Source organism: Sander lucioperca, chromosome 5 (genome assembly GCF_008315115.2).
Source record: "Sander lucioperca isolate FBNREF2018 chromosome 5, SLUC_FBN_1.2, whole genome shotgun sequence".
NCBI lineage: Eukaryota > Metazoa > Chordata > Actinopteri > Perciformes > Percidae > Sander > Sander lucioperca.
In genome coordinates this window covers 19,731,042-19,753,382 of record NC_050177.1, presented here as the reverse complement: position 1 = coordinate 19,753,382, position 22,341 = coordinate 19,731,042, and the positions used below count along the sequence as shown (strand labels likewise).

Sequence of the window (22,341 nt, the reverse complement as noted above, 5' to 3'; positions counted from 1 at the left end):
TATCAGCAGTCGTTTGTCTAAAAATGTCATCACTCATCAGTAACACATTATGTCTCAATCTTAGCGATAGTAATTATTAATAATACTAAGTAATTAGGTGATTTCACAGACAAGTAATCTGTAATCATTTTAAATTATGCTCCAAGGAATTTGCCAAACATTGTGCATGCGTGTTACTTGTCTTTCCTAAGAATGTTAGTGTTTAGTTTTAGATTTTGCATGGACAATCTATGAGGTGTAAAGAGCAGCAAGCGGTTAATTATCATGGAAAACAGGGTTGTGTGCAGAGAGAAGGCTAGATTTATATGCAGCAGCACTGAATAGCAATTCTCAGCACACTGCTAATTGTTTGATGGATAGTACAGAGCCATTTGCATTTATATTGTACCCCAAATGCCTCCCACGTATTTAGATCCCATATTTAACTAGCTCCTGACACCGGAGCAATGGTCACAACGATCTGCCCGGCAAAAACCTCGACGAGTGTTTTAACAGGGGCTTCTGTAACCCGCCGTTCACACTGTGGGGGTGGGCGGGGGGTTGTTTTATGGGTTGGTAAGCACTGGTGCTACAGAGGTTGAAAGTGTTGTAGCACAGGCGACACAATTGAAGCATGAGTATAAAAGTATCAAATAAGTCTATTGTAGTTCGATTGAGAGTTCTGTTGGGGGAGTTTAAAAATTCATTGTCCATGACCTTTCAAATTAATATTGTACTGAAAAAAATGCAGACATTGTTTTAAATATCTAAGAATATAATATATTATTCAAGCACATAGCATGGACGGGGGAAGTAGCGGTGCTGAGGGGGTGCAGCAGAGAGAGAGAGAGAGACTTTAATCATGAAGCCGATTGTTGCTGTACAATTCTTGGGTTTATATGAACTACACTGCAGTGCAGACTGAAGTGACCGCTGACTCATATGAGCAAGTCCAACACGGGTTGAATGCACATCGGCTGGTCCGCGTCGCATATGTCTGGTGTATGAAATGGCTGTATCTTCACTGCTCTGCATTATTATAAACACACCTGACGCTCGCATCCAGGTGCCGTCTCACTGTCGCACAATAGACCACAAGAACCAAGTAGAATAGCGATCGGTTTTTAACCCTCACCTTACACAAACAAGCGGCTCTGTCTCACACACTCGCAGCACAAAGCTGTATCGCACGGGTGCTACTCTGGAATTTTACAATCATTCTTTCATTCAGTTATTTCGCACTGTACAACCCTGTATTAACAAGTACATTGTTTGCATAGCAAGCATAAAGAATAGAACTGGGTTTTGGACAATTGGTCAGAAAAAACAATTTTAAGATGTAACCTTGTCCTCTGGGAACTCATAATGGGTACATACATGAATACATGTACATACATGAATACATGTATGTGGTTGATGGCTGAGGTTGTTACTTTCCTTTGGCTACTGGCAGCAGTTTTACGATTTTCACTGCTGCAGCATAAGCTCTGCTTTCTGTCCGCTATATTCAACTGGTTTTAATCTTTCATCATAGGCGGTGAACTCATACACACAGCAGTAAACTGTCAGTACCAGACAGACAGTTACTGATCATATGCTCTCCGTAGAAATCTGATTCGTACGTTTTATGGTATTCTGTGTGTACTGTACAACCAAATGGTCATGAACTTATCTGTGATGACCTATTCAGAACATGAATTGGCTTAACATGATTTTTTCTTAGTTGATTGATGCACCATTGAAACCTTGCAAAGTGCAGAATAGGTCAGATGGTAACTTCTACCATGGCCAACGTTTCTCAGGTGATTCACACCGGCTGTGTTGTTCAACCTGTTTTTCATTTAGTTTGAGTCTGCAGTTACTGCCTCCACATACACTTTTCAACAAGGATCTTATGCAACATCACCGTATCTGTTGACTCCAATTGACACAATTAATTTTTCACTGCTCCCTGCGACACCTTCTCTGCAGAACCACATAATTACTCTGCTCACAGCTGCTATACATTTGCGTTAACAACCACAGACAAACCTGACTCTACCCTGGCCAATTGGAGACAATGCAATTGAAAAATGTGTGCACTTGTTTTAAAGGGGAAAACAGACCATCCATCATTTCTTTTGTCTATCCAGAGAGACCTCAATTGATTTTGGATCATTTCATCGATATGCAGTTAACTTCTTTTGGCACTGCTCGCACTCTGCAGCCTTAGAGGAACTTTGTCTTTGAAATAAAAGCACATGATTGTTATCTTCATTTCAATCCATGGCATGGTCATTTTTCACAGGTCTTTGTAAATAACTTCTCTAACTGAATCTTTGTGAATGTACCCTCATTAACCTTCTCCTTCAGTGTTTCATGCTACTTCTTTCAATTCCTTGTGTCTTACCGTGAGATGATAATTACACTTGGTCCCCATATCACTTAAATAGTCCTATCACTTCTTACTGTTGAGACATCTTGGTTAAATTAAACCTTCTGTTATTATCTTCACATATCCAGAACATTAAAATAATATGTTTTGGATCCTTGTCACAGGATTTAGATCTAGACACATGAACAAGAACAACAGCTTTGCTCTCTGGCGCTGAAACACAATGATAATACCAGATGTAGCCTATTTATGAAGAACAACGCTGTTTAGTTTTACAGTATGCTTTGTTTTCAAAGGAATTCTGACAGCTGCACCTAAGGTGGATATGTTTTCGAGGACCTAACATTTACATCCCATATCATCTGTCATCGTGTATGGCCGGTTGCTTTTTTGAAAGACTCCTCTGGGTTTCCCATGTCCTCAAAGGTACATCTCGTTGCATACCAGCCGATAAATAATGAGGAGGAAGGGCTGTGCAGAAGGGAGATGGCCAGAGCCCTGAGCCCAGTTCTTTGGAAACAAAAACAATGCACTTTACAGAGCATTCTTGAAACTTTAGAAAGCTGCTTGTTGCCGCTCTCTCGCATTTGCATAGTATCAAGGATCTTGAGCAAAAAAGGTAAAAAATTAGCAACCCATGCAAGAGGCATCTGAAATCTTGGGAGCAGCTGAAGTGCTCTTGCGGCTGCAGAGTGGGAGCATCCCCCCCCCTCTCTCCCCCATGTGGCTGAGGTCCTGCTATTGAGGCCCCAAGTCATTAATCACCAGGATCTTTTCAGCTGTCAATACATACAAAATAAACCCCCAAACCCAACAATGCTGTCTTCAATAAAACGTTTCTTTGTTTTGTTTTTAAGCTGGCGCAAATATAGTTCACAAGGGATTATTGTTTATTGTTGATCTCATACAGTATTCATAAAGAGCTTATCTTAAAAATCCTTGTCTGAAGAACACAGGCGTATTGTCAGTAAAAACTCACAGATTTGCCAGGAGTAGTTTTGATCTCTTTCTGGAAGAGCTGTGTTCTCTTATCCAGTGACTTGCATCCCATTTTTTGCTTATAGTGAAAAACACATTCAAGTGTGGGAGCAAGTAGTATAGAAGTAGAATCCTGCAGCATGAATGATAAGGTAGTCAACTCTTTTCAGACATTTAATTATGGATATATTATCATGGCATTGGATTTGGAAGAAGCGGGGCAATATATTATATTGCTGCAATATCTGGCTCACTAATTCCCTATGCTCTTTAATTGAGCTTCAAAGTAATCAGTGACCAAGCCTTTAATCAAGTTATTATCCACATTGACATTTGTTAATCCAGCTCAATATCTTTAAACCACGTGTTCACAGAAAGAGCTGTTTGCCAGGCATCGTCAGTTAACTACTGTTATATTACCCATTCATTTACATTAGTTGCACTGATAGAAGAGATAACCCACACAATTAGACCTATGCAGTGTTTCACTTTGATTAGATCACCTTCATCAGAGCATTTGGTCTGTTAGACCATAAGCTAAAAATAAAGACCAACACAGCAGAGATCTAAGTGTGCGGATATCTCTTCTTTCAGCTTGGACTCATTGATGCTTCCAGTGCCTTAGCTAAGATTAAGCCGGGTTGGGCGGTGGTCATCCTGCAGTATCATGTAACACTGAAACAGCAAGCTCTCCATTCATTTCTTCCCCGTTTTACCTTTTTAAATGAGAGTATTAGTAGGCCTATTGTATTTCAGTATATTCAAATAATTTTCAAAGTATGTTTCTTTAGTTCACTTCTATATTTTGTCCTTCGAGGCAAGAAAATAAAATAGCAGAATGCTAAAATTCCCTCTCTCTATTGATCTTGTACTCTGTGTGCTATTTGACAGTTGTGGTTTTATGTTTCAGATTTTAATCATCTCTGCCGGTTTGGCGTAGTCCTAGATTTGTTTGGCTCCTCCATTTTCAGCTGGTGATGATTTGTAACTTATGAACAACACAATTCATGGAAGGACACCTGCCACTTTTACAAATGCTGGAGGCCCAGCATTTCTATACGGCACATAAAATTGAATATTTGTGGGAGACTTGCACCGTAAACTTTATAGCTGCAAGATTTGTTGTGCCATATTTTATTAAATCTAATCCTGGTGGTTTTTCGTGCTCTTCCTGTGTGTGCTGAGCCATGCATACACTGCTGCTGGTTCGAAACATGCAGTTGCATTTTATTTATTCCCACAGTTACTTGATAGTGTCTGTGTGGTATCAATGAATTCTACTTTAAAATGATCAATTGTTTTCAACATGAACTAGCATTATACCTCTTAAAATCATAGTTAATCATGGCTGCAAGTGATTATATGTTGAAATGATGTATTTTGAAAGGATTACATTTAAAAAATTAACACTGCTGTCATATTTTTACACATTTTCGTACATCAAATATTCAAATTTTCTCTTGGCTGTGTTTTTCTTTTGCAGAATCACTCAAACTGAACTGGCAGTGTAACCCACATTTAATGTTGACAATAGTGCGGAGGCAGCCATGGAAGTGAAGGAACGTAGACCCTACCGCTCACTCACTGCCCGGCAGGACACCGAGCGCCGTTACACCAGCTCCTCTGCAGACAGCGAGGACGGCAAACCCAACCCCAAATCCTACAGCTCCAGTGAAACACTAAAGGCCTTTGACCATGACTCGAGGATGGCCTACGGGAGCCGCGTCAAGGAAATGGTTCATCACGAAGTGGACGAGTTCAACCGGCAAGGTTGGCCTCAGCTCTGCCAATATTATGAAATACTGTGCTATTATGTCAATAGAAGAGGGTATCATCATCATTCGTGTATAAAAACATTAGCAGTGCACAATGACATGAACAATTCTGTTATTAGGTTAAGGGCACGTTACTGCCTGGTCTCAATATATGCGCCATTGCTTTTTAATGAGGAGTCTCTAGGTAATTCACATTCGGTCGCTGTACAGGTCACTCCACATTTTGACTATTAACAGAGGTGGCCAGGGATTGAATTTACCATGCCGGTGATAAAAACTGCATGGAAGACAAGCATACCATTACCCGCTCTTTGAAATATATTATCGATCATCAAATCAGATGTGATGACACTGTCGAGGTAGCCGTAACCCCTTAGCATTCCGCCCCTTTTTCTAGGGGGGTAGCAGTGGGGGACGGGATGTTAGCAGGTCAACAGTAGATCACACATCATCATCACAGGAATATTGCACTCATTGAATCCCCAAGTCTTAGCTTTCCAGTCATACCCAATCTATGCAACTACCAAGGATCCCCAGGATTCAGAAATAATCAAATACACCATTTTACAGTAATATAGGCGAAAATTAACACATTTACTGTACACTGCATGAGCATTAGCATGAAGTGGGCATGTCTGTAGAGGGAAGACTCGTGGGAACCCATAACATCCATTTGAATTCAGATATCTTGAGGTGTCTTGAAGGTATTGAAAATGGCTGTTTGGAACATTATTTAGGTTTATGGTTGGTACCATTGGAGTGTTCGTCTAGTTTCATAAGATACCAATATATTCACTCCATCTTCAACTCTGAGCCTGCTACAGCCTCTGAAAGACAAAAAGGTCTACCAGGCTCGCCAGTGGGCTGTCCAAATGGCAAATGGGTTAAATCCAACTGAAGCATGTCAGAAATTTTAGTAAGAAATGTGAATTTTTAATCATAATGACACCGGGCATTTCCTTTAGGTGGTGCACTGAAGGAAAGAAGCAAAAACCTTGTGTCTTATTACATTTTTAACAGTTACAGATCTAGTGAGATTCTCTGTCTGACTTGCAGTGGTCATTCGAAGTAGTAGATAACTTAGAAGAGGGGAAATGGAAGACAGATGTCGTAGTTTTCAAATACTACATGTAAAGACATAAAAGCTGTGAATTTGGTTAATTGAAAACTGATGTTTCTTATGAACAAAAGACTAATGCAAAACATCAATTGTATTTACTTCCAAGCCCCAACGTGTAGGATTGAAATTGTCCGACTCCTCCTGTTAGGAACAAGACTCAGATGTGACAGCAGCACATTGAGATGAATGTGGGGAAAGCAACATATTGAAAGATGCTAAAGATGCTATAATCACATAGCAATCTTATACATAGGAGCTTTACTGTAAATACTAAATTAACCTGCATTTTCACGGTGCTCCGAAACTATTGCATGTGGAACTTTTACTATAACTGCACCTCTCGAGGCCAGGTTATTGCTGTCATCTTTCTTTCTGTAATGAATACAGTTCATTATGTTGAGTGATGCAGTAAGTAGCATAATTAATTACCACAACTTGGTATTTATTGGTTTGCTGCAGGGGCAGACTTTAGAACTTTGTATTTATTGGTTTGCTGCAGGGGCAGACTTTTCCCTTCGAAACCTTGGCTTCGGAGAGGCCCTCCCATCCCACGTAGCCACGTACAGGTCTGAGCTGGGGATGCCACACCGCGAGTACTCAGTCAGTGTGGGCTCAGATGCAGACACAGAGACAGACGGTATCATGTCCCCGGAGCATGCAGTCAGGTTATGGGGCCGCAGCAACACCAAGTCAGGCCGCAGCTCGTGCCTCTCCAGCAGGGCCAACTCCAATCTAACTCTCACTGACACGGAACACGAGAACACAGAAAACGGTAGGACATTTTTCTCTTTTACTTTTCTCTGCCGGTCCTTCAAGTAAGCTGATTTTCTTTTTCGATGTTGATTTGATTTTGATGTCTAAATAGAATATGATTTTGTGTGTGTGTGTGTGTGTGTGTGTGTGTGTGTGTGTGTGTGTGTGTATGTGTTTTAAGCATGTTCCTTTACACTAAAGCAGAATTACCTGTTATGTCTCTGATATGAAAAAAAAAGCTAAGCTGCTCTGATGATAATGTTGGTTTGGACTTGTTTAGTTTTTGACATTGCTCGACTGAAATCTCATACAACCACAAGATGAATTGCGTCTTTTTTTATGTCTTTGTAAATGTCTTGGTACATGTTGACACCCTGGCATGATTTTGGTCTGACCAAACTGAAGTTGACATTTTCATTAAGCTTTTCAAATATATGTTTGCATTTTTGCTTCTGAATATGGCTAAAGACCAACACATTTAGGATTTTACCTCTTAAAAGAAACGACAATTACCAGTGTCTCAGCACAGCCAGGGATTTGGGATACCATTACTCCTGCTGTTCTTCATTCCTAGATAATTTCATTCTTGCTTTCTTCTTTTTGTTGCTGTGTGTGAATCACAGGGATTGTGTGGTCTTAGATAGGAAATGGTTTGGCAGGTTTCTTGGTGACATCAGTGCCAGGAAGTGGGAAGCCATATGTATTATATTATATTCAACTGTCTGTGGCTTTGGTGTTTTCCCCAAAGGCCAGATGAGCCGGTGTGCATGCTCATAAGGTCACTTGAACTCAGGGAATATGTAACTATGAACCATGGCAAGTGCCAAAAAATGGCAGAAGATAATAGTTTCTTTAAAATTGTTATTGCTATTAAGTCATGATACTGCAAAAGCAGAAATTCCATTTGCATATTCAGCTCAGTCCCCTAAGCGCGGTAAACTCAGGCACAACTTATTAATTGCTTGGATAGTGTATACACTGAAAGAAAAAGCTATTGGAGAGAATTTAGTGCAGTGTGGAGGCAGAACCTGGCAGACAGGTTTCCTTTACCTACAGTACATATCCCTTTTGTGTCCATAATGCCTACTCCTTACTGCATTCGTTTTCCTGAATATCTGCCAAAATGGAAAATTTTCCATTTTTCTTTTTGACACAGAGGTGCTATGTGGTGAAATTTAACTTCTGTTTCACATTATGCAAAGTTGAACTCAAACCTAAATCGTGCATATTAACTGGCAGATTTATGATACTGTTCCCAGGATACTTCAGAGATAGAGGAACTCATCAAGGGCCCAGCGGCAAAATTGTAATTGCCCATACACCGCCTTGCAGAGGAACTTTTGAATAGTTTTGCATTTTAGAGTGTGTCACATTATGTATTAGCTTCTTATTATAACTGACAGAAATGACTCTTGGAAGTGGAATCCATTTTCCCGAATGACTCAGGGAGAGAACGTGGCATCCCTTTGCTTGATCATCTCAGATGTCAGGGGACTTGACTTTGGCTGCATTGTACATAATTAAAGAGAATCTCCTTAGATGGCTGTTCAGGGGTTGGTACGCTGCAATGTGTTGAGAGCACCCGTAGCTGCAGCATCATGCGACATCCGTGACACCCAATCAAGATTCTAAGTAGCTTTTTATTCAACTCACCCGAGCAGAAAGAGCACTTGAATTTAGCATTTAATTCAGTAATGCCTGATAACATACAATTTATATATGGCAAGTTAATTACAATCCATTGAGCGGGCTTGTGTGTGTGTGTGTGTTAATCTCTTTAAATCAACAAACCATTTACTCTGCTTTAATGTATTCAAGCCGCTGGGCAGTTCTCCCCCTCTTCACATGCGACTTACTTGACCCTGGTTTTAATGTATGCAAATAAGCAATAGCGATTTGGGAAAACATTTCTTGATGCTTAAGTGATTCTCAGGAACCTCCATAAATACTATAATTATAAAAGCCCTTGCTGATAATAACATGCTACCTTTACTCTTGGTCTAATCTACTACATGATGGGTAGATAAGTAACAAATGAAAACATAAGTAAAGTTGCAAAGTGTTTCACTATAGACTGTTCACTTTCAATCGCTGGAATTTTGTACTTCATTTTTGGATTTTTGGTCCAGCACCGATTGTTAATGTGTTTATGTATGCATTGTGTACATGGACGCCCCATCCATAAATATAATACTAATATGTACTTTATTAGTAATGGTAAATGGACTGCATTTATATAGGGCCTTTCTACCTTATACTGGACAAAGTGCTTTACAATTTGCCTCTCATTCACCAATGCACACACACATTCATAGGCCGATGGTGGCGGAGCCATGCGAGGCGCTGGGATCAACTTTGGGTTCAGTGTTTTTCTCAAGGACCAGGAGGAGCCGGGGATCAAACTACCAACCTTGGGATTAAAGAACACCCGCTCTATCTCCTGAGCCGCAGCCACCAAAATTATCTTTTATCACTCCGCTGTTATTTTCTCCATTTAAACACACAAGCCTGAAATACATGCACACAAAGGACCTACAGACATGCATTCATGTGCAGAGACGGTGTGATGATGGGGCTGCCGCATAGTACGGAGTCCTGAGCAGTTACTGTGTTCAGTGCCTTGCTCAAGGGCACCCCGGCAGTGCCCAGGAGTTAAACTGCTACAGCTACCAGTCCAAACCCTGTATCGACTGGCCAGTGTTGGACGCTCTATGATGTTTTTTGCCTCCAACGGCGCCTTCCAGGTAGCTAACCCTAACCTTAACCCTAAACATAACCATTGCCGCGCTGCCTGGGAGGAGACGTTGGGGGCAAAAAACACCAAAGACCGTGCTGGACCTGAACCGGCTACTCTCTAGTTCTAAAGCCAAGTCCCCACGGACTGCTCCTACTGCATGTGTATGGGTTGGTTAGCATTTAAAACGCATTCATGCAGTGTGTACAGGTATGTGTGTGTGTCTACTACCCAGCATGCCTCTAGTCCCTAGAGAGCCCCTTGAGGACACTTCCAGCAGGCAGCGACTGCTGAGTCATTGCACATCCTCCAGAGGCTGAACAGCAAGGAGGCCAGTCCAACCTGCTGGGTTTGGGAGAGGGCTGCTGTTCTTGGGTTTTACCCTCTTACAGCTTATCCAGATGTGTGCTCTAATCCCAACTTACCCCCACTGTTATGGCTAGACTATTACGTTTCTGTAAGCATGAGAACCGGCAGTGGAGATAACCACAAAAGCCTGCTGAGGGACTGTTGTTATTCATGTGTTGCATAACCTGCAGAGAAAAATAATGCGACTAAGGCCTACACAGTTCCTGTTGATAGAAAAGTGCTTGTGTGAATGACACTGGTATTTTTCTACAGACAAAATGTAATTAGTTTCAGTGGCCGGTTAGTTGTGTACTGATTTGGCTTTACCTTACTCTATCCTCCTGGGAGATCTGTTCTATATTGATTAAGGAGGAGATACAAGAAAATGTATGTGTATATATATATATATATATATATATATATATATATATATATATATATATATATAGCCAAGCTTTGATCTTACACTGAAGTGCCATTTAGCAATGCAGTTTGTCCCTCTGAATTGTAATATTATTCAGAGCAGAATTGTTTTATTTAAATATTGTAGGTAATTTTTAATGCCAATGAATGGCAGAAAATCATCAGTGTGGGACTCATCTGTGTGATTTTTAGTTTTAGGAGTTCATTATTTTTTATTATTGCTCATTACTATATACTGGTAGCTTTAGGCATTGCTTCAGGGCAAATTCTCTAGGAACTCCAGTGAAATCTTCTTGTGAAAGTCCATCCACTACCTTTTAGAATCAACTCTTATATTTGTAAAATTCATTTTAACTTTTATTAGCACACAGCCTTGAATGTTGGCTGTGTTAGCACCAACAAAATCATCACTTTAGTAGCGATACTACAACTACTACTACTACTACTACTTTACCATTTATCTCCAAATTTTTTTTCATAGTTTTTATAGGGGTGTCACTTTCGATTTTAAATCGAAAATTGATCGAAATGAGCTTTCGATTTCGACTAGTATGTTTTATCTCTCCACCCCTACCTACGTGCACGTCGGAAGAAAAAAACTGCTGGTAGCATGCAGCTAAAGACACAGTGTAACGTTAGCTTAGCGGTAGCCTGCAGCTTGACTTTTCCAGACACAGTGGCCGCTGCTGGAGTCGGAGATGACGGAGAATCAACGGAACAGAAAATCCTCCTGCTTCCCTGAAGTCACCGCGTGGCAACATTTTGCCTTCCTCGTGAAGTTATGTAAACAAGCAATAATGGGACTCAATGACGCCTTCAGGTACAACTCGTTAATCTAATGGTGCAATTGCCATCCAAAAAAACCTCTGAGAAACTCAAACTGTTGTTTTAAAGTACCCTTCTGCCATCTAGTGACTCTTATTGTGGAATACCCGTTCCTGTTGAAAAAAAATGTAATCAAAAATGTAAACAAATCGTGACCCAACAACCAAAAGTCAAATCGAATAGTAGATTTGGAGAATCCTGACACCCCTAGTTTCTATGTATTTCATTCTATGCTATATTAGTTTATTTACCTCTTATTTATTTATGTTACACTCTATACTTACTGTATCTGTATTTATTGCTGTTGTTTCTGTTGTACTGCTGAAACAACCAACCCCCCCCCACTAGGCTCAATAAAGGTGTATGTTAATTTTAAGGTCTTACCTTTGCGACCGTTACAACTGAAATATATAAGTGTTCTTAGCAAGCAGGGTGGCAAGTCTTGAGCGATGGACCCAGATCCATCCGTTCTGTTGATTGATTGATGGATTTTCTTTGAACAGCAGCCATTACATACATTTAAAAATCACAAAGGATAAAAAAACAATAAATCCGAATTTCCATTGTGGTCCTCAAATAAAACACTTTGCAACAAGTGCAGGCAATACAATCAACATAAATAAATAGCAGGCGGCCGGGTAGCTATGTCAACATTCTTTAAAAAGACTCTTAAACCTGATTCAGTAATTCTCGCAGGTATCCAGAGGAATGATGCAAAGATTGGTGTGATGTATTCTAGGTGTCGGTGTCAGTCCATCTCTGGCTGCTGCACTGTGGATGAGAAGAAGAGTGGCTTCATGATAACGTAAAGGGAAGTGCATTCAAGTAGACTGGACATAATGGACATAGAAATGACAATTTCCAATTGTATTTTGAAGAGAGGACCAATTTGAACTTGGAAATCCCCCACAGACTGAAAGAAGCATGTTTGTTGAAAACATTATGGTATGATTATTATCTTAAATAAAATAGTACCTGTTTTTGTATAAGCCTGCAGTAGACTTCATAAGAAGTTTAAAATCTTCAGTTTGTCCATACTTGTCAGATAGCCATGTTTTTATCACACCAAGCAAGTATGGGAGCAGCATAGATTTAAGGCTCCTCCACTGATACATGAGTACCAGTACAGTATGAATGATGGTTGGGTTTCTTAATTCAATTCTGTTTTTTGTTCTCCATGATTGAATACGAGTCATTAATCAGCATTTTTACCTTCTAAGAACACAGTGGCTAATGTGCTGATGTGATCATGCTTTTAGCTGGGGTAAGAGCAAGGCTTATTGATGTTGAGTTGTCAGATGAAAAGCTGAGTGGCTTCACCATGCACAGCCCATTTTCAGCATTTCCATACAGATTTGTGTACAGCTGTCAAGATAAGATTTAGTTCTGCCTTGCTGCTAATAACCTTACATTTTTATATTGAGATATAAAGTGCCTTACTATTATTCAGGTTGTAATATGTTAATGCGGCTGGTCTGCTTTGCATATAATGACACAAATCCTAAAACTACTAGTATGAATAATGGCTATAAATAACTACGTGTAGCAATATTTTACTAAAACAAACAAACTACAACTTCTGCAATTTCTTCTTTTATTCTTCTGTCTTCTAATCTATATCTTCTTAATACAGTAATAATAATTAGTATTGCTGTTCTTAACTGAGTTATAAAACAGACCACAGAACAAAAACTCTTGCAGTAAGTGCAACCTCCTCAGTGACGATGATTTATTCCCTTCCTGTTGAAAGATTGAGGTTAGCTCCAGGGCCGTGCTCAGTTACTGAATCTTTGAACCTAGCATGACTGTCTATGAGGGACAGGTGTTCCTCGTAGAAACATGACACAGCCCCAAAATGCTGAGGGGCTTTGAAAAAGCAAATCTCTCACAGATTTGAACCTGAGTGGAGCGGAGAACATCAGCCCTGGCCATCAGACATGTTGATAGTGATTGACAGCCACCTTTCCCTTGCATAGAAAAGCACCTATTGAACTTGAGGGTAATTGTCCAATGTATTTATTATGAAGAATCTACAGGTTTTACTGAATGCTTAGACACTAAAAGTGAATGCTTAGACAAAAGCATCAAAACCCCTAACTTTTGTAACCATGTCTTAAACCAGGGATCTTCAACAGGGCGGCCTCCAAATTATTGTTAATTTTTGAAAGTTTTTTCAAAAATGTAAAAAAGTCTTAACATGAATCCAATATATTATTAGCAAATATAAATCCCCACTGCTTACTGGCCTATAGTCAAGGTAGTCACTAAGGCCATCCACAGATGTGTGCCACATGTATGTTTAACATTAAAACATGATTTATAAAATCATGCCAACAATTATTAGGCTATTTGAATAGCTTAGTATTCTATGCAAGAAATGTATGTATAAAGGTTTTAGGCCGCCCTTACAACTTATTGTAGGCCCAGTTTAATATTCAACTTAATTCTATACAATATATGTAGTAGGGGGTCCCTGCTCCATCTCTCTTTCAGATAAGGGGTCTTTGGCTTAAAAAACGTTGAAGACCCCTGCCTTAAAGGACAAATCAGGTGCAAAATGAACCTAGGGGTTAATAACACGTGTCTGAGTCAACCGTTCTCTGCTTTTCATGCTAATCGAATGTGACCAGTTTTATCGCAAACCTCTAATTAGCTTATAATGCTAGTCGTCGGGGCAGAGGGTAAAGTAAAAAGTGTGTATTGTTTTGGTGAAAGAGTCAGTTTTTCAAAAGACAGAAGACAGGTTTTGAATACAGTGTTTAATTTTGCAAGGGAATTGTGGAGTTTTGACAAAATAGTTCTTTTCAGTTTTGTGTTTTGAGAATTTGAGCTATAGTTACAGGAAGCATTGTGAAATACTGGAATAGTACATGTTTTTCTGTTGAATGCAGTGTTTTATTTCTTAAATAGACCCAGGCAAAGTAAATATCAGAGTTTGCAAAAGACAGAGAAACATTAGTGTTGCAATGTCTAAATGTACATTGTTTTGTAGCGCTCCCACAGTATGACTAATCAATGTTTTCTAGTTTGGTTCTTTGGATCATTATTCCCTGGACTACACATGAGTTATGACAGATGGATGAAAATGAGGAATCACATTAGTCCCCTCTGCATAATGACTCTAGTGATTTCTCAAAGTAACCGTGAACAAGCCGCATTGTTACACTTTGATACAAAACTGTGCACCTTAATCTTGTACCTCATAGACTGTACAGCCTACAGACAAACCAATGCTGATGGCCACACCCTCCTGAAGTAAATAAGCACGTTTATTTGATGCACACTCCACATTTAAGATGTGTTTATATCTTTGAACTGATTCCCCAGAGCTTATTGGAAGCCTGTGGGGTGTAGTGAAATCAGACTTCCAATTAGACAAGCTGCTTCCTGTATTACAGGGCTGGATTCATTAGGGCATGTTTAACAGCAGTGTGGTAGGACCACAGAGATGGGGTTTCTTATTGTGACCTTGGAGTAGAAGTAACATGTTTGCACATGCACACACACTCTCTCTCTCTCTCTCTCTCTCTCTCTCTCTCTCTCTCTCTCTCTCTCTCTCTCTCTCTCTCTCTCAATTTTCAGTTTCAGTTTGCTTTATTGGCATGACAAAAAAAAAAAATCATACCAGCAAAATCATATTTAGCTGCTAGCCATGCAGTGTTTTTATCTTCCCCTAATAGAAAAGGAAGCTTTTCGTCCTCACTGTAGGTAGTGAAGCCTGGTATATGTTTTTCAATCTTTTGGAAATATTTGGTTTTTAAGTCTTCACATTTGGGACATGTACATAAGAAATGTAATTCTCTCTCTCTCTCTCTCTCTCTCTCTCTCTCTCTCTCTCTCTCTCTCTCTCTCTCTCTCAATTTTCAATTTCAGTTTCAGTTTGCTTTATTGGCATGACAAAAAAAATACATCATATTTAGCTGCTTGCCATGCTGTGTTTTTATCTTCCCCTAATAGAAAAGGAAGCTTTTCATCCTCACTGTAGGTAGTGAAGCTTGGTATATGTTTTAAAATGTTTTGGAAATATTTGGTTCTTAAGTCTTCACATTTGGGACATGTACATAAGAAATGTAATTCTCTCTCTCTCTCTCTCTCTCTCTCTCTCTCTCTCTCTCTCACTTACTCACACAATCGTCTTGGGCGGTGCTAAGCGCCGGACAGAGCAAGGGGGCCGCTGCAAAATAGCCTCAGGAAGGAACTTGTTTTGGTGGAACATGTGGACGTTCAAAAGTAGTTTTAGTCGTGCAACAGAAAACTCAGATTGGACAGATAGTCTAGCTAGCTGTCTGGATTTACCCTGCAGAGATCTGAGGAGCAGTTAACCATAGTCCTCAGAAATCCACCAGAGGTTAGAATTCCAACACAAAGAAAGAGGAAGGTAACGGACATCAGCGGAAAGATATGCATCCGGCGGAATATGGGCTTGAAAACCAATTATCATATGTGAGAGCAATATTGTTATCAGGTCTCCCTGGTTTTTGTTTAAAATAAAATTGACAAAAATTCCCAATCCATGCAAAACAACAAACATTTTATTGGTGTTTTTTATTTGAATGATGCATTTGATAAGGTCTGTAAAGCCTGTCTTGTTTCAATCATTATTGTTTTTATACAGAAGCATTTAATAGTAACATAAAACCGTTTTATGAGATGGTCTTATGTTAGTAAATTTGGAGTTGTTACAGCTCTAAGCAGCATCAACCTTATTCTGCTTGTGTGTTCTGGTACATGTTGCAGGTCGCAAAATATAATATATACAGAAATATCTGCATGTTTTCATGTTAACAGAAATGACAGAATGAATAAATATCATCACCTGGTAACTGTAAAACATTTAATAAACTATTTCTCTTTAAATAGCTTCTTTTCATAACATATGGGTTTCATTTTTAAAATGTTTATTTTATTCAATGTACAGTGCTGCTTTCCATAAGAAATCACTCCCATATAAAAAATGTCAGGGTGCTGGTTCGAACAAGTCGCACGCTTGTTCAAAGAATCAAGATCAAATGAAGTAAAACAGTAAGAGCTATTTATACAGATGATAATTGCCTCTCTCTGACAGACATCTTTTGAATTTGCTAAGTTATAAAATAAGTGACAAATGTGTAAAATAGAACAATATGTTATAAAGAACCACAGAAGCAATCACATCTTTTATACAGAGGGGATTGGTAATTATATCCGTTTCCCAGTAGAGACAAATATAATCACTTTTGTAAAACATTGGCATTTTGATGCATCAGTGCTAGAGACAGAGAGACTGTGATCATTTGCTACAGGGAGACAGTACTTTCTGTAATATTGGGATCTGTAATTTCACTGAATCCACATTGAGCACAACATGAGAGCTTGCTCTGAAACGGTCACGGCCATCGTAGCAGCAGAATATCAGGCAAAAATGATGCTTCAAAGAAATCACTAGTGGCTTCCCAGCTCACAGTCGTGCTTATTTCCTCCCGCAGTATTTCTTGTGAAGTTATTTATTTGTTTACTTTTTTTGGCATCTCGCAGAGTCTCTGCTCAGATCATGGATTAGTGGAGATATTCTCTTGCTCATTTGCAAGCTAATTTGCTGGGTTTAGAGGCCCTTGTGGACAGTTTTGGTCTGTTATCTGTGGAGTTGCATACCCGCTCCCTGCCAGTGCCTCTGACAGTCTAAACCAACAGCACATCAGGGCCCATCTTCCCACCAAGGCTCAGGGGCTGCAGTACAGCTCAAAGCACGGCATGGAGCAGGATGAGCCCTGCTCCATGGAGGATCATCCTAACCCCGTCTCACAACTGCTGTCCCTCTCTTAGCAAGATTCATTTAACATACAGTCAGTTATCTATGCTCATGTTATATTTATGTGGTACAAATAGCAAGGCACTGATTTAATATTCTGGATCTCTAGCGGTGCACATACTGACCTTATTACAGTTTTCTTTTTCAATCGCTAACAAGCATCAGGCAATGGACTTTTTTCACAGCAGACATTTTGACTTGTCATAGTAGGAAAAGCACAGCTGAAATTGATAACCTTAACGATGGCTCAATTCCATCAAGTGTCCCAGTAAAGCCTGGTTCACACGGCAGGATAATTAGGCCGATTTTAGCCCCGATTCACCCCTTCCGACAATCTTAAGGATGCTCAGATTATCGTAAAATAATCTGATCAGATATTCCTGCCGAGTGTGGTGTGTTAAGACTGCTCTCGTCTGCTCGGAAGGACGTCGGGACCGCTCCGATCTCAAATCGGGGATATCCAACATGTTGGATTTATTTGGCCCGATTTCTCCTCGTGTGTGGTGTCCCCCGGGGACAAACGAGCACGCAGCCTGTGGACTGTGGCGTGTAGCCAATCAGAAAGCGAGGTGACGAGGCGGCGAGGAAAGCACCGGGAAACAAAATCAAAACAGCTGGCTTCACGGCGCACCAGAAAGTCCGGTGGACGTCGGAGAAAAGTATAGCAAGTATAGTCCATGCTTGCGTTGTCTCCACTTCTTTGACCATCGCTACAAACCAACTACAAACTATCGCCACTGCATCCTCTTCGTCCGCCATGATTGTTTACTCTGAAGTCACGTTTGATCTCGAGGGATTTTGCAATATTTCCCGTCTGACCTGGGAATGCTCGGGAGTCAAATCGGTCCGTGTGTGATGTGTTGATTTTGCCGTGTGCTGCGCACCACACACTGTACGACCAAAACTGTTAGACCTGTGATTTTTTATCGCCATGTGTGGAGTCTCTCAGGATTGGAAAATCGGCTGACAATTTTAAAATCGTCCCGTGTGAACCAGGCTTTAGCTATTTCAGTGAGTCAGCATGCACAATACCAGGGCCTCTCCTAAGTGGAATGCAGCCATCATTAATGGTTTTGAATACACATGTGCTTTTCCTACTATGACATGTCAACATGTCTGCCGTGAAAAAGGTCTATACTGAAGCCATGCTCTTCAAATACTCAGCATTACTTCCATGCATCTTGGCCAAACAGTTAATCTCACCCCCAAAACTCACTCCAACCAACAAAACACTTCATACATGTCTCAAAATAAGCTCGGTGGACCAAAACACTGGCAACACCTCTCACTCAGAAAGCATACATCGTCATCCATACCACACTAGCCTAAAAACCACTGATAACACAGAGCATATTACCTAAATGGTCAACTTTGAAATTTGAATGTTTTTTTTTTTTGTTTTTTTTAAATAAATCCATATTTTATTATAGAATAATAACAGCTTTTCACTTTATTGACTGTTCTAAAGTAGCCTATATGTAACACAAATGAATCAGAAATCTGCTTTAATATCCTTTTTTTCTATATTTTTTGCACATTTGCACATATTTTGAACATGTTTTAATAATATATATTTTTCTGAGTGTATATATATATATATATATATATATATATATATATATATATACATACATATAATATATACTCAGCAAAAAAAAATTTAAGATTTAGTTTTTTGGGCATTTCAGCCTTTAATGGAAAGGACAGCTAGATATGAAAGGGGTGAGAGAGGGGGAAGAACCCTGGACCTTCTGCGTCGAGGCATACACCTCTATATATGTGCGCCTGCTCCACCAACTGAGCCAACCAGGCCACCGTCCTGCCACTTCCAACTGCTTTTATATTTTAAGCAAACTTAACATATGCAAATATGTGCATGAACAACAGTTGTGATTTAACAACAAAGACATAAACTGAACAATTTTCACAGACATGTGACTAACAGAAATGGAATAATGTGTCCCTGAACAAAGGCGGGGGGTGGGCAAAATCAAAAGTAGCCCTCAGTATCTGGTGTGGCCACCAGCTACATTAAGTACTGCAGTACATCTCCTCCTCATGTACTGCACCAGACTGGCCAGTTCTTGCTTGTTTTTGCCATCCTGTACCTGTCCCGCAAGTGTGATATTTGGATGTACCGATCCTATGCAGGTGTTGTTACACGTGGTCTGCCACTGCAAGGACGATCAGCTGTGCTTCCTGTCACCCTGTAACGCTGTCTTAGGCGTCTCACAGTAGGGACATTGCAATGTGTTGCCCAGGCCACATCTGCTGTCCTCATGCCTCCTTGCACCATGCCTAATGCATGTTCACGCAGATTAGCAGGGACCCTGGGCATCTTTCTTTTGGTGTTTTTCAGAGTCGGTAGAAAGGTCTCTTTACTTTCCTAATTTTCTTTTAACTGTGACCTTAATTGCCTACCGCCCTTAAGCTGTTATTGTCTTTTCGACCGTTCAACAGGTGCATGTTGATTAATTGTTTATGGTTCATTGAACAATAATGGAGAACATTTTTAAACCCTTTACAACGAAGATCTCTAAAGTTATTTAGATTTTTACAAAAGTATCTTTAGAAAAATACAACCTTTTGGTCTGTTGCATTTTTCTAAATAAATTATTGCTTGCGTAATGGTCAGTGTGTGGGACTTTCTCTAAGCTTTTGATCTGCTACTTTTGATCATATCCTACGTGCCTGCCCAACAAAAGAGGTGTGCAAAAAAGCTTTCCTACGTTACAAAAGTATCTTTAGTGTCCTAAAAAAGGGGCGTTTCTTTTTTTGCTGAGTTTTATAATAAATTAAAAATAACCAATAAAGAACATGTACATCTCATCACAATCTTCCAAAATTATTGTAAGTGATTCGAATAAGAAATTCCCATGTTCAAAAAGGAGTAGGAAAAACTTTTCTGGTCTATCCCCTTTTTCTATAATTATACTTTAGTTAAATACAAAACAATTTGACGCTTCACTTATTCATACATGTTTACGTACACATACATGTACTGTATCTCTACCTGAACGCACATAAACACATGCATACATACATGCATACACACACATACACACACATTTACACGTTTTTCTTTTCCATCTATCTACTTCGTTTCCCTCTATCTACATCAAACCGAACAATAACCCATTCAAACTAGACTTAGTATATAAGCCCAGGAACCATACAGTCAGTATACAATACTTTTACCTCAAGTCCTTTTTCGTATCCATTCAATATTTTCATTTTAAATTCATTTTAAATAGTCTCGTAAAATTGCTCATTGTTGTACATGGTTTCATCTCTTCACTGCAGCTGTTCCATGAATATTTTTTTCATTAAGTCAACAACTGTTTGTTATATAATTGGAAAAATGTGATTTTACAGGCCTACAACAATATCTTAAGTCCTCACAAACCCAAAGAGACAGTTGGTGTATAAACACCTCTCCACTTGTATTTATGAAGTGTGGTTAGAGTCCAATCATTTCCACAGAGTGAGGTAAACATATTTTTAATTTAAAAGGAAAAAAGAGCACTGGTATCAGATCAATATTGGCCTTTACCCTGACCGAAAAGTGTAATTGGTCCCTAGATACAAATTAGTTGCGCTCCTGTCCGTGAAATCTTTGGTGTATTTTTCCCTCATACCCCATTCCACTGAGCCACATTACAAAAAAAGTAGAATCTTATCACATCTTAATTATCATTTCTTACTTCTATCTATTTTTTTAAAAATGTTTTTTAACATGGTACGCTATCTTCTCTGAACAACCAGTTATCTCTAGTGAAAGCAATTAGCGGTTGTTAACCAGGCCGAGGAAGCAGAGATCATAACATGCTGTTGCCCTCATATCAGATAGAAATAATTAAACTTCCATGCTGAGATTTCTCTCATTACCGGTCGCCTCGGATATGTATAAGTCTCTGATACAAATCCAGGAGCAGAGCGTTCAGGCTCGCTTGATTTACAAAAGTTTCATCAGTAAACACCATCTCTGGTAATGTAAATGATTTTACTTTTGTCGGTCACTTGATCCAAAACTGGATAATGCTTATGTGTTTTAGGGTTAAAACATACATAAATGCAAGTAAGATACAAAATTTGTTTTTATCATGCTTGTGTACATATTATCTTCATATGCATAGCATCTATGTGCAGACTATTTATAACTGAAAAACTATAACAAGTATCTAACGACAAAGTGTGAGTATGATATAGAGGTGTGAATCTTCACTGATCTCCCGATTCGATTATGATTATCATGTCTTCGATTCGATATCTCGATGCATCACGATGCGTCAAATACATTTTTTTCTATTAAAGCCATATAGGATATTTAATTCATAGCTTTTCAAGCTTCAAAAACAAAACATTCTGCAGTGCTCTAATACTAAATACATTGGATACATAAAACTACAGCACTGAGCACATGGCACTTCCTGAATGTGCAAAACATAACAGAATATGTAAACAGAAAGGTTGTTAGGCATACATTAAATTGTAAACAGAAATAATCGATTATGGCCCGGCCGATTATCGATGCAGCATCGTTCATGTCCACGATTCGATGCATCGATTATTTGATTACAGCACAATAAAATTGTAAATGTTCAGAAGGTACAGATGCAAGGTGTGACAGTAACTGCACAACATCCATGCTTCTTTTTTTGTTTTTTCCAAACTGCATGGAATACAAGATTGTCTGTGTGATAACTCAGACGATCGTCTGTGAGCATAACGGTAATTTATCATTTGCAACATTCCCACTTTAGTTCTCAGGCTTTGTCAGAACTGCATGATTCAAAGTAATATAAGCACACTTAAGTATAGGGGTGGTGCACACATATGATTTTCACATACATAAAGACCCTGCAATTCCAGAACCTTGTTGTGCTGGACAGCTCCAGTTCTTCCTGGATTATTTCTCTCCCAGTGAAAGTGGCTCGGCACAGGGAAATTTCACATCCTGTGCATTTTGAAGAAAATAGCTCAGGACGTAAGCTTTAGATTTTTTCCCCCTCTGCCTTCAGTGGTTCCTCTAAAGTACTGCTGTCACACTGGAAACACTAGTCTTATCTCAGCTGTATGAATTGCCAGCTTCTGCAGCAGGTCACACCACAACTGCATGCACTCTGTCTTCAAACCTCAATGCTTGCACTGTGCGAATGACCACATTTTGGCATAGACAGCTATTTAGTTGATTTAAACAGACTAGCTGAGCAGTTATGGAGGTTGATAGTTGGTTGGATGTGT

At 39.5% G+C, this 22,341-nt stretch overlaps 1 protein-coding gene across 12 annotated transcripts in view; it reads left to right on the top strand.

Annotated features, from left to right (window-relative positions):
- The window catches only part of tenm4 (teneurin transmembrane protein 4), a 196,252-nt gene that overhangs the window by 36,761 nt on the left and 137,150 nt on the right, over positions 1–22,341 (top strand). For all 12 annotated transcript variants that reach the window (XM_036001173.1, XM_036001170.1, XM_036001169.1 and 9 more), the window contains exons 2-3: positions 4,815–5,101; positions 6,726–6,998. In XM_036001173.1, the coding sequence (XP_035857066.1) occupies positions 4,879–5,101; positions 6,726–6,998 (496 nt within the window). In that variant the 5' untranslated portion in view covers positions 4,815–4,878. The remainder of the gene's footprint in view (positions 1–4,814; positions 5,102–6,725; positions 6,999–22,341) is intronic.